Here is a 16,077-nt window from a genome sequence, read left to right as displayed (position 1 = left end):
CAACATATTTAAAAACATTGTCAATAGCATCTGTGGTAAAAGTTTACAATTGGATGCCCCTTGTTTTTTGGCAATTCTTTTTTGACGCCAAGATCGGCGCCTGGAAGACACAATTTCAAGATGGCCGCTACGCAAAAACAAAATAAGAAGTCAAAGAATTGCATAAACTCTGTGTGCATGTACACATCGATCTGTTTTCACTAAAAAAACATCCCAGAATTGCACAAACTAGGCATTGCGCACTGCTTTAAATTTGTCCATGCACACATCAATCTATTTTTATTTTTAAAAAAATCAGGAGGGTTAAACAAAGTTAAACTATCATGGTAACCAGAAATGAGATTTCATCGCCGAAATTTAGAAGTGAAATTCTCTATTTCGAAACAACGAACACGTAGCCTCCAGAACGGTTAAAATACCCTTTTATTCACTCAAATAAGAATAACAGTCGGCCCCCCTTCTCGGGCTTACATGAAGCCTCTACTCGGGCTTTAACTCAGAATAAGAAATAAACTAGAATTAACTACAAGAAACTTAGCCGAAGACAATTATCTAACGTAGACACAATTATCTAACGTAGTTGGCCCTTAAATTAAACTAGCCGGCGAATATCAAAAGGCACGTAATATACAGCTGAACGTAACAGCTTCGAAAGTGGCTTAGCCCGAAGGCATACACACGCTACTAAGAGCTCCTAACACTCTCTATCGAAGTAAGTTGAACCTTCCTTTAAATACTTCTTCTAACATTTCATTCATTAACATTGTATTCAGCGCGATTCTAAAAACTTATTCTGGCAGGGAGTTGTAAGTGAAAACAAAAATTTACGGGAAAGGGTTTCAAAATTAAAATAACTGTTATAAAATTAAAATATACCTTACAAGTTCATCCCATAACTTTTATTTAAATTGAGCATTTTACTTGTGGCTTCATTTGTAAGCTTAAACAGAAAGTAATTCTGCAAAAATTGTATATGTAATGTTATTTTTATTATGTAGTTCAGGCCTAGACAGTTCGAGGCAGTCCAGTTCAGTCTGCTGTATATTTTTGTGCGGCCCACAAGTAATAATTATATTTCCTACAATAGTTTAACTTTTCTGTCTTTTAATGCCTCTTTAAGTAAAATAAATTTGAATTCATAGTGCGTATATAATTAGTCAGCTGTGAATTATTTTATAATTTCTAGCTTATTCACATCAAGATAGAATTTTTTTAGATCACAGAATCATTCTTCAATACTGGCTTATGCTGATGACATTGGCATTGTTTAGCCAGTTTCCCTTAAAAAGTCCTCCACGAAGGCATCCCTCCCCTTAGGCAGATAGCCCTCGAGGCTTTGCCATAATCACACACACACACACACATTGGCATCATTGCCCGAATCGCACCGGCTCTCAAACAGGCATTTACAAAGTGCTAAAAGAATTAATTTATTTGTAAACGAAAATAAAACTAAATATTTACCTTGATTAAAGTCTGACTCACAACTTAGTCACCTCGAAAGACATTAGGTACTTTTGAAAGCAGGAGAGATGATAAATGAGCAACGCCCTTGCCGGGAATCGAACCACGGTCCTCTGGAATACGCGTCCAGCGTGCTGACCACTATACTACGAAGGCATGCTAAGTAGGCGGGAAAATGCGACAGGGATTTTAGGTGACCCTTCGCCAAATTCTGGGTGTGGAGAATCCTCATCCACTACCTTTTTAGTTCGGGCGCCACTGTAGAGACATTAGTTTTTTTTTTTTTTTTTTTTTTTTTTTTTTTTTTTTTTTTTTGGAGCAGGAGAAGAGAAAAATGAGGAACGCCCTCGCCAGGAATCGAACCACGGACCTCTGGAATACGTGCCCAGTGTGCTGACTACTACACTAAGAAGGCATGCTAAGAAAGCGGGAGAAATACGTTATAAAAAATTAAAAATTTCAAAAATTTTAAAGTGTTACGTATTTGGGAACGGAGATAAATAATAAACATGTGCTGCTCCCAGATATATATATAAACGAATCATTGCTGCAAATAGATGCTTTTATGCCCTGAAGAGTTACCTAAAATCCAGCTTTCTTAAATTAAGAACTAAATTACTTCTTTAGAAAAGTCTTATAAGATCTGTCTCGACTTATGCATCAGAGACTTGGGCATAGACTTTACGCCATGAGGAAGCTCTGAGAATTTTTGAGACAAAGATCTTACGTTGCATTATTGGTGGGGTCCAAGTGAATGGATCATGGAGAAGAAGATCTAATTTTGAACTCGTATAAAATTTACGAACAACGTGATATTGTAAATTCGTCAAATTACAGAGACTTAAATGGGCTGGCCATCTGGCTAGAATGAATGAAGATCGCTGTTGCAAGAATATCTTTCTGGCAAAGCCCATGGGAAATAGACCTTGGGGCAGAACGCCGCTAAGACGGATTGATTGCGTCGAAAAAGATCTTAATATTTGAAAGGTTAAAAACTCGAAAACAGTTGCCAAAAATAGAGATGCCTGGAGAAGACTTCCGGAGAAGGCCAGGGCTGTCGATTTATTGAAGAAGAAAAAGAAGAATCATTCTTCATTAACAATGTATTAGAAATACTGAAACACGATAGTTCGTGATCTGTTCTCGATAGTATATCGAATTAACTACTTTAAATCATATACCTGCAATATAATACTGTTTTAAGAGATTCGCACAGTCGTGATGAAATCTGAAAATTATACAATACTTTTAAAACTGGGATAAATTCGACAAACTTAAGAACATTTTCTGACATTAATTTCAATACAAATGTCTCACGATGAAGCGTCATTACATTTCATCATTTAGAAGCAAGTTTAAGAATCTAAGCCACAAACCTAACTTTTGCATTTAAAAAAGAAAAAACGTGAATGATATAAAACACCAACATTCGTTTCGTCAAACTTTTGGCTGTTAGAATTAATTGCTTGTGCAGGCACAGCTAAATTCTTATATTCATATATATTTTTTTAAAATTTTCGTTATTAATATCAAATTTAGTTTACTAAATACAAATATTTCAATAGAAAAAAAGTTAGAAGTAAATAGTAAATAAAAATGATGGATAAAATTAAATCGAAAAGTCATCAGAATATTAAGTAATAAAAAGAATCATACATGAAATGGTTTGTATCATGCTTTCTAACGAAACTACATAGTATAAAAATTCACTTAAGAAACACGAAGAAAAGGATTAAATACAGTAGCATGTATCTTCTAAACATAATAAAATATAGCTATTAAACTAAATGTTTTCATTATTAATTAAAAAAATATAAGAAAAAAGTTGCATATTTTCAAATCATTCTTAATTTAAAATAAAACTAATAATAATTTTATAAAATTGTAAGGTATTTTCTCCCTCCTTCCAGCACGCCTTCGTGGTGTAATGGTTAGCATACTCGGCGCGTATTCGTTAGGTCCAGGGTTGAGTCCCGGCGACGGCATTGCTCATTTTCACGTCTTCCTGCTTCAAAATAAATCTAATGACTCTATATTCTTTTTTCACGCTTTCTAATGCAACACAACATAAAAATTCATTTGAGAAACGCAAAGAAATGGATTAACTCTAGTAGCATATATTTCTTTAATATAATAAAATATAGCTACTAAATAAATGTTTTCCTTATTAAATTAAAAAATATGATAAGAAAATTGCATACTTTCAAATAATTGTTAATTTAAAATAAAATTAACAAAAATCAATAAATAAAATCTGAAAGCTTTCAGATTTTACATTACGCCCAAAGGGCGGGTTTTTTTTTTTTTTTTTTTTTTTTTTTTTTTTTTTTAACGTTTTGAGTGTTACCTATTTATAGTTCTTCGCACTTCAAGCATAAAATTCAATTCAACGGCAATATCACAAAATATTTAAAATTGAGCATATCTTTAGAATTTTTGATACAAAGTCTCGCGCCGCTAGAAGTATAATGGTTGCCCTCCCCGTACTGTGTTACCATTGCTCCCTTTGAAATCGTTGAGGTTTTAATCAAAAATTCGTTAAGTTCTACAAAATATGAAATAGATAATAAAACAAATTCCAAATTTGGGTTTTTAAATGCCCATATTCGGGTGGCAACGTACGTTATTCAAAATTGGATGGTTCTAGCTACTGCTGTTTTATCACAATGCGAGAAATATACATACATTTATGCAGATTCTTCATGATTTAATTTCTTTAAATACAATACAGGGCTCTAATAGTTGTCGGCACAATTTAAAAAGTGAATCAACGTTTATAGTGAATCAACGCAAAATGCCAAAACAAAACTTAATATCCTTCTCGGCAAATTGCCCTTTTGAATTAATAAACTTAATAAAACAAAATCATAAGTAAAAACTTCGACAATAATTACAGTTAAATCATATATATAACACATGCTTCATTCAGATTGAATGTGGTAGAATACTATATACCAAACTTTCAAGCTGAAAAATAATAATAATAATAATAATGTATTCTTTTCATACTCACCCATTTCTAGATGAAACTGTTCTCAGGCGCTGGACAACATTCCGACAGCTCACTGGCAACAGCATGGTCAAGATAAACCGATGATACAGGTGTCAATCTGTTTATTTTCTTTCCACCTCACCGACTTACTTCTTTTAATTATTCATAGTTCTTTTCGAAATCCGATAAGCGTCAGCTAGCGTGCGACGCCTTTCTCTACTAATAACAAGCAACTGCCAACACAAATCAGCTTATTTTTTGCTTCATCAATACTGGCCTTGTTTTCCGATAACCAAGCCGAGATGCATACTGTAGATAGGGCCGCCAATTAAGAAAAACTTGATGAATTTAACGTATATCATCAGTGTGACTTCCAAGTGCTACTAAGTGCAATCGATGCATCCCCAACAAGGAATCTGAATGATTAATACTTAGGAAAAGTAAAGAAGTTTTCAGTCCAATCAAAATTATAACTTGTGAAAGATTTTACTTCTTGATTAACTGCATGTCAGTCACAATCCAGCCATTCTCGCTGGAACTAGAGAATTAATCTTTGTTTACTACTAACATTCACAGCTTTGATAGAATGTGTTATATTTTATTTATACATCTATATCTGCATGTTCATGCACAAATCTTCTCGAATATACGCAACCAAACTTAATTTTCATGTTCAAACTGTCCTGGATTCTTTTTTCTCATTTATTATGCGTCGGAAAGAGTTCATATCCAAATAAATATTTGCAAAAGTTTTTTTTTTTTTTTTTTTTTTTTTTTTTTTTTTTTTTTTTATATAAAATGCACGGTGTTTCCAAAAGATTGCAAGGCTAAATGTCGGGTTTTAACGAAAGTTTCCCGCCTCCGCCAAATATCGCCTGCCCAAACCGTTCGCGTTGGTGTGTTTCATCATATTGTCAAACGATTTTTGGCATTGGAAAGAAAGAGATTTGCTTTAGAACACTGTCTTCGGAGTTATGTGTCGTCTTACTAGTTTTTGTTTTCTAACCGATTATGCTTAAGATTTTTCTTATTTTGTATTGTGTGAGTGTGTTTTTAAAGATACACAATCTGTGTTAATCTCTTTAATCTGTACTTTAATCTTTTGTTTTTATCTGTTAATATTTTTGTTTGTCTGCGTCGGGTGTGCTGCGTTAACCATGAGGCCGATTATTATTGGCCAGGAGGGTTGCAGCATACTCCTAAACTAAACTAAACTAAACTGCGTTCGGAAGTCTGGAAATAAATATCGTTATCATTAAATACAAAGTGCCGGCAATGGAACTATCACGCTATCAGATTAGAACTATCATTTACTTCCAGTTCTATTGCAAAAAGTCAGCTACAGAATGTCACCAAATCATGTATACAGCTTTAGGTACTAATGTAGTATCATGTGACACTCAAAAACAAGGGCTTTGACATTCAAAAAGCAAAGCTCTCGTCGGCCTACTGACGTTGATGAGGCCCGCCTGCGAGAACTTGGGGAAGAAGAACAATATGCAACAACTGGAGAGCTTACTAAGTAATTAGACGTTAGCGCCATGTCCATTAGTCGCGCTATGCATCGCATAAACGTGACGTACAAGTTCAATCGCTCGGTGCCGCATGAGCTGACTGAAGCAGATAAGAAAATTAGGTACGAACTCGAATAGGTACGGACTCAAATGAAGAACATCGTGATACGAATCTGTAAATCCCCCAATTCCAAATCCAAGATCGTTCATTATGACAGATTAGCCTCATACTATGGCCATAGTACTTAGTGCTTCTCATTCTTAGGGGTACACATGATTCTTGTGCATGAGTTTTCTTACCTAGTTTCTGTGTAAAGTTTGTATGTAGTGTAAATGTTTGTTTCTTTAGTTATGTTATTTGTTTCTTCTGTTGCCTTTTGTTTGTATCGAATTATGCTTCTGACCAAGTATTGTACTGCCCGGGACATGCAGCCCTTGGGAGGGGACAGTGTTACGATATGTACAGGCGCGGTGAGATAGTTTAGCCGCAAAGCAGGTTTAGGGTTCCCATAAAATGGCACAGAAAGGCAGAGTTGCGACATTTGACGAGAAATCGCCCATTTGGTTACAAAATTGGCGATATGCCATAGACGGATGGATAACCTTATGAAACGAATTCTTACTCATTTAGCCCAGAATGTTCTCGAACACAAGCCAAAAGCTATATAAACCCTGCTGGTGCGCCGAGAGTTAGTGAGAGTCCATCGAGTTGATAGCCAATCAGTGAGCGCCGAGTTGGTCGTCGAGTGCACGGAAAGATTCTTTTAGTGTCACGCGGCGAAAGCTTAAAAGCGTAATGGACAAGCTAGGAAAAATGGGCATAGACCTCTGCAGGCCGGACTAGGGCACATGCAATAAACAGGTTTGGCATAACGATTCTCAAAGCTTACTAAAGTAGCTAGGACAGCAATGGTATGTGTATCCGAAGTATGAAAATGTAACTGTTTTTAGTTATCCCACGAACCGACATGCCGTTCAAGGCTATATATTAGTATGTATTAAGCGGTCGGCATTAAGTATTACGAAAGTAGCCCAAATGTATTCCGTCCTCCTGGATTTCCTCTTCTGGTGGGCAGACCTGCAGATCGGAGGAATCAGGCATTGGGTCGGGGTGCAAAGCGTGAGGCTCTCATGTGGCCCCTTGGGGTTATTCTCTATATGGTTGCAGGGCCAGGGTAACACCCGAGTACTCATAGAAAGCCGTCCAGGTGCCCTGTCCTGCTGTCACCTGTCACCTGTATCGCGAGTTAGTGCATCGTCGAGTTTTATCTTAGAGTGTGTTGAGCTTCGGGAACGAGTGAGCCGAGGAGTCGGGAGCTGTACTCTAGTGTATCGTTGAGTGCATCGCGAGTTGTAGCGTGGAGAGTCTTGAGAGTACGTGTAGTTCCGAGAACCAAGCAGAGTCGGGAGCTGTACTCTGGTGCTTTGCAGTGAAGCTGTCTCCACCGTTATAGCCTCATAACCTGAAGGCTGTGTCGCTGATTGTTCCAATGACTGTATAGTAGATCTTCGACGACTGTAAAACGTGATTTTGGAGCTGTCCTGATTCATATTGGCTAAATAAAGTGTGTTTCGATACTTCATCAAGTGTCGTCGTTATTCACTCCAACTCTACGAACCCCGTACGAACGTGAAGGAAGAAAATACGTAACAATATAATTAGAAGGTTTAAGATTCATTACAGAAAACCGTTTTTACGAATATTCTTTGACAAGCCGCTTGCGAAAACAGTGATTGTAGGGTTTCCCTTAGTTCGTTCTATTAACGAATTATTCAAATTTTGGATATCTTTTCTGAACTCCTCAACTTCTCCTCGCATTTCCTCGCCAGGAAGCAAATTTAAAGTTAAGTTATAGGGCCGCCTTCTTAGCATGCCCTCGTGGTATAGCGGTCAGCACACTCCGCGTAATCGAGAGGTCCGTGGTTCGAGTCCCGGCGAGGGCATTGCTCATTTTTCACATCTCCTGCTTCGAAATAACCTAATGTCTCAACAAAGTGAAGTGAGTATTTAAAGGGATGTATCTCGGAGTTTATTCAGAGCGTGTTGTCGCTAGCCAGCGCGCGTTATGAGTCTGTCCTTGCTGTTACGCAGAATTGCCGATACGCCTTTTTGGCCAACGATCCTACACGATCAGTTTTCAAAACGCGTAAATGTATTGGATGGCATTAATTGGATAACAAAGGCTATTAAACCAACATCATAAACTTCCGTTCAGCACTATTCAAGACTGAAATTCAAGTTTCGAGAGCCCTCGATGAAAATACTACGGAAAAAATGAATAGTTTGAACCTGTCAAAATCTGTGGCACTGCTCAAATGCAAGAATGTTTAGAGCTTTAACAAAAATATCTTGGGCTGTAGTGTAGAATTGGGTGCCCCTCCGATTAGCGACTTTTTTTTTTTTTTTTTTTTTTTTAAATTTTGACGATAAAACCTCACTTCTGGTTACCATGATAGATGTGTACATGGACACCAGGGCTAAAGGCCCGTCTACACGTACCGATTTTACCGGCCGACTTTCTCGTACGATTTTATCTGCGAGAGCTTGCTTGTCCACACGCAACGATTTTGTCGTCGGTACAGGAAATGCCTTAACCAATCACTGTCCGAGGAAGAATTCCCGCCCTATGTAGCGTCACACTATCAACAACTGTGAAAACAAAACTGTGCGGGAGTGAATTTAGGCGACAATAATAAAAATGGATGAAGATTTCCCGTTAATTGCTACTGTAGCAACATCTGCGACTTTGATCCTCGCTGCTGCTGCAGAAGAAGAAAAAAGAAAGCGTATTTGAACGAGAAATTGGGTGAAACGCAGAGAAATTCATGGAGCCCATAATACCCTGTTCCAAGAGCTGCGTTTTGAAGACAGGGTGGAATTTGGAAAGTATTTGCGAATGATGCCGTGCGATTTTGATTATTTATTAAACTTAGTGAGCAGCAAAATTAAAAAACAGGATACGATTATGCGTTGTGCAATTTCACCATATGAGAGGCTGCATGTTACTTTATGCTTTCTAGCTGGTGGTAAGTTAATTTTTATTTTATTGAAAAAAAATCAATTAATTTTTATAAAATTAATAAATAAAATTCACAAAAATTGAAATACAAACAATAATTTTAACCACAATTTTTTAAATTTTGAGAAATTTATAATGAATAAATATCATAATTATATCACTACATCATTTTTAATAAATTTATTTTTTAAGTTTTTTATTATGTTACAGGGTGTTCCTATTCAAATTTACAGTATTTGTTTAGAATACCTAAACAAACATTGTCAAGAGTGATACCAGAAGTATTGGATGCTTTATGGGAATGCATGCAAGATTACATAAAGGTGAGTTAAAACTTAATATATCAATGTTACATATGAGGTCTTATAATTCACAACATCATGACCTTTTAATTTTTAAAAAAAATGTTCATTTTTACAGGATCAGGATACTAATGTTAAGTTGAATTTTTCTCGAATTTGTAATATTGAATTAACTTCAGAGCTTGTTTTCCTTGAAATGTGATTCATTTAAAAAGAGTATTACAGGAGTGCAATGTATAATTTTCTATTTAGAATTAAGAGCCCCACCAGTGGTTGAGTGGTTAAGACAACTGAATACTGGTAGTTCGACCTGGCTTGGGTTCCGTCCCAGGCGAACAGGTTGGCTGCATGGTTGGTTTTTGTGGTTACCCCATGTATAACATAAATATGAGCTAGTTTCCCTTAGAAAGGCCTCTACGAAGGTATCCCTCCTCTCACACAGATAGTCCTCGAGGCTTTGCGATATTTAAATTTAAGTAACCTATTTACAATTAAAGTCATAAAATAATAGTTGCATTGGGGTATCTGGATAACGGATAACTTTGAGTTTTTTCTTTGTAAGTACTAGCAGAGAGAGATTTAGTATAGCAATTGGAATTTCATTACTCATGTAACATTCTCTTGAAAATGTTATGCAAACACCGTACTGATGAAATGTCTCTCCAAGTTATATTTTACACTAACCATTATACTTCATTTGCATTAGCATGCACTTTTTACCACGTAATAAATCAGGGCTTTTTAAACTTTTTTGATTGACACTTTTGATTTTATGGTGGTTAGAGATGAAAATGTCTCTCACTAATATGTTGCAGAAAAAGGTAAAAGTTTATGGCAGTTTCAGAAATTGTTGGAAATCTTTTGCAATTGCTAGCAAAAAATCTTCTGAAGACTTCGTATTAAAGATAAAGTTTCAATCCCGAATTATTTGATAAATCAGCAAGTTCTTCTTGTGATTTTAATGGCAAATGAGTAATATTTTCCACATTAATTCTAAATAGTTTCACAATCCATATTAGTTCTTTGACACTAAAATTTGAAGGGAAATATTTCTTAAAGTTTTTCTCAAGACATCATCTTTTTGATTTATCTATTTCATCATTTTCATTTAAAAATTCAGTTGTTGCGACAAACATTTATAACAAACCCTTTTCCATCATAGTTTTCCATATGGTCATTTTCTTAATAAAGCATCAATTTTTAATTTGAATATGACTATGTTGCAACCTTTTTCTTGAAACGACAAATTTAGATCATTTAGTTTTTCAAATATGTCACTCAAATAATGCAGCTTTTGTAGCCATAACTTATTATGAATTAAATTCGCAAAATCAGATTTTTGTTCAGTTAGAAAGAGAACTTTATGCATTGCCTTATCTTTATCTATTTTCAGATACATTGTGTAAAAATATTTGGTAATTGTAAAATTATTGGAATAAGTTAAAGGATTATCAAAAACTGCTAAAATGTTTTGGCGACCTCCTATGGGGGTCGCGACCAACAGTTTAAGAAAATAATTTTAAGTTATAAATGAAATTGTTTTTCCCACTCAACATTAAAATATCTCGTCAGCTTCTTAAAATTTTACAATTCTTTTGCAGGCACCAATTTGTTGGTCCATGCTCTAGATTATAATTTAACTCAAATTCTAGAATGAACCATTTTCAATGGGAATGTCTGTCATAATGTTGTTTATGCTTTTCAATATATTTAAATAAAAATTTCATTTATAGGAAGAGATATGATTATTTGATTTTGGAAAAATCATAATAAACATTGTTTTATAATTAGGGAGGCATCTAGCAATAGAATGTAGGAACTGCAGAGATTGCATTGGACAGCAAATTGACAACCTAGTATCAACCCTGTATAAAACACATAATGAATCTGCTAAATTGACCACCTATGGGTTCATCCAAAATTCTTCAATAGAAACTTTTAGTTTTTTCTTCAAATTAAGAAGCATATATATTCAGTTATAAAATGTTTAAATGAAAATTCTGTTTCTGTGTACAAACAAGCATAAGCCCTTTTTGTTTATTGTATTATTGTTTGTACAACAACAGCTTATTTTTTAATCATTTATTTTCCAAAAATTATCAGTTTTTCTGTCTGTATGGGTATTGTGATCAAAAACATTCATTTACCCACAGTCACTTAGTTTTAATTCCATTTATTGTATCTGACACATTCATTACTTTAAAAACTTTAAATAGAATCTATGGTGTAGCTTAATCAAAAACAAGAGAGAAAAAAATGGGGAAAAATTAGATAAAAAGTGAAACATAGGAACACAAAATATATAAGCACATTTTTTTATCTATTTCTTTGATGTGAATTTTATTATAACAAATGAGTAGCTAATATTCGTTGATAAAATATTTGATTTTACTATTTGCCAATATTTAAATAGCATTTTCTGCATTTATATTTTGTATTCGCATCCTTTTTTCAGTTTCATAATTAATACTTATTTTCTCATTTCGTAGACACCAAACACTGCTCAGGAGTGGAAAGCCATAGAAGAAGCTTTTGCTGAAAAGTGGAACCTGCCACACTGTGTTGGTGCCATCGATGGAAAACACGTTATGATAAAAGCACCAGCAGGTGGTGGCAGCACTTTTTACAATTATAAAAGTTTCAACAGCATTGTGCTGATGGCATCAGTTAATGCAGATTATGAATTTACATTTATTGATGTTGGATGTAATGGACGAATATCAGACGGAGGAGTTTTTGCCCAAACAAGTTTATTTTCGATGCTAGACAATAACTTGCTTGATCTGCCCAGCCCAACACCTTTGATTCCAGGTAGTGAGCCTGTGAATTATTTTATGGTTGCAGATGAGGCGTTTCCTTTGAAATGTTATCTGATGAGGCCATATCCTGGTAAAAATATCTCTCCTCAGCAAAGGATTTTCAATTATCGACTGTCCAGGGCAAGGCGTGTTGTTGAAAATGCATTCGGGATATTATCAAATAGATTTCGTATCTTGATGCAACCAATACAGCTGCCTCCTGCGACAGTTGATAAAATTGTTTCTGTATGTTGCTGTTTGCATAACTTTCTACGAGAAAGACCGTCCAGGCAATTGTATACACCAAGAGAACTAATCGATCATGAAGATGAGGACTTTAATTTTATACCTGGATCATAGCGAAATGAGGAATCGCTAAGTAAGATGAAATCCCTGCGTAAACAAAATGGTTATAACACAGGGTCTGCTGAAGCAAGGCTAATGCGAGAAAAAATTTGTGATTATGTAAATAATGAAGGAAAAGTTGCATGGCAAGATAAATTTATAAAATATTATTAATTTCTCAATATATGTTATTCAATTTATGTTCCCTGATTTCTCAATATATGTTATAATAAAAGATAAAGAAATAAAGATTATTTATAAGTATTTTTATTTTATGTTACAAAATAATGTGGTAAGTAATAAATATATCTAAGTTTCTTATTTATTCTGTGTTGTTCATGGAATCTAATACATTTTGTTCTGTCTGTGCATCTGTGAGAATTTGGTATATTTTGTATTTTGTGTCTGTGAGGAGTTGAGGGTCACGGATTAGACTTAGTTCGGAACCAACAAAGGAACCGAACTGTGTAAATGTATTTGGAGTAGTGTTTTTTGATTTTAATACTGTAGAAATTTCTTCCAGTGTTGTTGTGGATGCTGTGTAAATGTGATCGTTTTTCTGTTTTTTGTTTGAAGTTGTAGTGTTTGATGTGTGTCTTTTTAGCTGTGGTAGTGTTTGTGTATGACATAGTTCTCTCTGTGTCTCTTCAGTGTCTTCAAAATCGTTCATGTCAAACATCTCCTCAGAATGACTGGTAACTTCTGCACTTCTTTCTTGTGTACTAGTATCATTAAAATCCTGAAAATTAAAATAACACTTTAATTTTTACTATTACAGCTATCATTCATTCATATATAACAAATCATAATTAACAAGCTATGGGAAAACATGCAGAAATAAATATTTATAAGGATAATGAATATATTTCCTAAGCTTGATTTTTCAAGAGATATCAAAGTTGAATAGTCAAATATCTTGAATAAGAATACGAAAAAACCTCGTAATTCTGCTGTCTAAGTTGTAGCGTGCAATACATATATTTAAAAGAAAATATATAAGAAGTTAATGCTTATGTTTAAGTATGTTAAAAGTAACAAAATATTGACTAACTTATGTCTGATTTAGCTGTGAATATAAGTTTATCATTGAAAATGGTATATATATATATATATATAATTTACAAATATATATATATATAAACTGAGAAGAAAGCAAAGCTAATAATTACTACAGTAAAAAGAAATCATTTGAGTGTTTTTAAAAGAACAGTATCTGTGCATGTACATCCCATATTTTTATAACTTTTCAATGTGAAGCGGAGTTGGACTTCATTTACTTGTAAAAACTTGAACAATATGAGTAAGATTTTGATAGTAATAATTACTTAAAATGCAATAAGAATTCATGTTTCTCTATTAATATTTTAAAATTAGAGGTAGTCACATATTATCTCAACCACCTTAATAAAAATTGCCATACTCTGCACATAAAAATTTCACAGGCAACCTTGTTCATAAAAATCCTTCAGTCAAGCAATGTTTCAATTGTTTATTTTTGTTGTATTTGAATTCTAATGATTTTGACAGACATCGTAATTTTTTTTGGGAGTTGGGAACCTTTAACTTGCTTTTAAAATATCACTTGTGGAATCTGCCCGCAATGGAAGAAACTGCAGTAAAAATTCTGCAGAATATAGTATTTTGTCACAAAACCGTTAACGCAAACAGCGATGAGATGTGTTTGGTAAACAGTTGATGTGCAGTACAAGTTTATGCAATTTATTGGTTTTTTAAGTGAAAACAGATCACTGTGTACATGGAGAAAAGAATAACGCTAAAAGTTAGAGAAGTATTTTGCAAATTCATAAGTGTTTTATTTTTTAGTACTTAACATATTAGCGTAATCATCTCAAGTTTGGCAAATTTTTATAAATGAAAAAGAATGAGGGTAATGTTGCTTGACTGAAGGAATGTTTATGAGCATGGTTGCCTAAAGTATTGTTATGCTCATGGTCGACAGATTTTAGCACATTCTGGAAATTTAAAAGAGCTTGTACTAAAGTGCTTGTGATAACATGTAAGAACCTATTTTTTAATGTATCATATAATTTTTACTTAATAATTAAAATTCATGTTTAGATTTTTCGGCTTTTTTCGGTAGATCGACAATACTTTGCTGACTTACTATCAGATATTTGGGAATGGTTTTTTTTAAAAAAAAGTCATAAAAACCACTAACTTGTACCAGTAAGTAATTTTTACGTTTAAATTTATAAAGACCACCAAATATGTGACAAGGTGGTTGTGTTAATACATGAGTACCAAAATAGACTTACGAAGAGAAATTTAAGTACCTTAACTCTCATTTCAAAATAAATTACATATGCTTTTCTGGATGTTAGACTAATTGATTAAGACATCGCAATTCAAGGACTATCTGCCTATAGAGAGGGATGCTTCATAGAAGAATTTTTAGGGAAAAATGGCTCGTATCCATGTTCTGCATAGGAAAAAACAAAAACCAACCTTACAGTCAGCTTATTTGCTGGCATTCGAACACTGGTCAAATTACCAGTTATTTAGCAGTTTTACTGCTCAGCTATTTTGGAAATTATCAATAGAATATCATTCATTGGAAAAAAGATTAGGTCTTCATATAAATTCAAAATATAACTTCTACTAACTCTGACACTTCTGATTTTAGAAATTAAGCCCTGGTCCTATCCACTTTTACCTATACTTTAATGGGTATTGCACCTATACTTTAATGGGAAATGGGATTATTTTTAAGTAAATGAGCTTAAGAATAGTCTTTAAATATAAAGATTTCATTTAAGAAATTAAATAGCACACATAGTTGTAAAAGGATAAATAAAATAATACTTTTGTACTGAAGTTATATAGAAATTGCTGTGAGTGTGAACTTTTGCAGATGACCTATCTGCTGCATGAGCTTGAAGATTTGGCTAATATAATTTACACAGCTAAGTATGTATAACAATATTATTTTATTTATCACAAAAAACTGTTAAAGTTTTGCCTATATTAAAAACAATTCTATAAATTTTCAAATAGTAAAGGGAAATTATTTACTTTATAAGCCAAATTATATAAATTTAAAAAGTAATCACTTACCAAAGAAGTCACAGTATTCCTTAAGGACACGACATCACTTAAAAATTGTAACGACGTGTAAAACTGCCATGCCGATTTGTACTGCATGGCAGTGCTTGCACCAGATGTATAATTTTTTTTCTCTTTATGTTTCTCCTTTGTAAATTGAGTACGCAGGTTACTCCATTTTTTTTTTTAATTTCATTTTCTGGAACGCATATTTGTGTGCTTAAGTCCTGAAATGTTAAAATAACCATGCTTCAGAAAAAGTAAATAACTACTGTGCTTTAAATGATAACCTTTACTATTAAATAAAAGACAATAATGTTATGAAAACCGCAACAATATGAGTAAAAAGTACTAATACAGAATAAAGATTACTATAGTAGAAAGGAATAGTGTAATTTCAATACAAAAATTTCAAATAAGAAATATAAATATGCAAAATCTTAAAATAGCATATCATACTGAATATTAAAAAATACTATCGGTATAGTTTAATAACTAATACAGTTCTGAAAACTGTAATCATATTGCTATATCAGTTAATCAGCTAATAAAATTGAGCAATATTGTATTAAATTGAGC

The 16,077-nt window shown here is 33.6% G+C and overlaps 1 protein-coding gene across 1 annotated transcript; it reads right to left on the bottom strand.

The window, feature by feature from the left end:
• Positions 1 to 12,686: 12,686 nt before the first annotated feature.
• LOC146995302 (uncharacterized) lies at positions 12,687 to 15,713 on the bottom strand. The gene is made up of 2 exons (XM_085823220.1): positions 15,511 to 15,713; positions 12,687 to 13,174 (listed from the first exon to the last, which is right to left on the bottom strand). Exons 1-2 carry the CDS (start codon positions 15,595 to 15,597, stop codon positions 12,758 to 12,760), a joined length of 504 nt encoding a protein of 167 aa, XP_085679346.1. The 5' UTR covers positions 15,598 to 15,713; the 3' UTR covers positions 12,687 to 12,757.
• Between the last annotated feature and the right edge of the window lie 364 nt (positions 15,714 to 16,077).

The sequence above is a fragment of the Stegodyphus dumicola genome, chromosome 9 (assembly GCF_044657685.1).
Source record: "Stegodyphus dumicola isolate Sdum_Otavi_A_Nest chromosome 9, ASM4465768v1".
Lineage (NCBI taxonomy): Eukaryota > Metazoa > Arthropoda > Arachnida > Araneae > Eresidae > Stegodyphus > Stegodyphus dumicola.
Note: the sequence above shows the minus strand (reverse complement) of the source record. Positions and strands in the feature narration are given on the sequence as shown.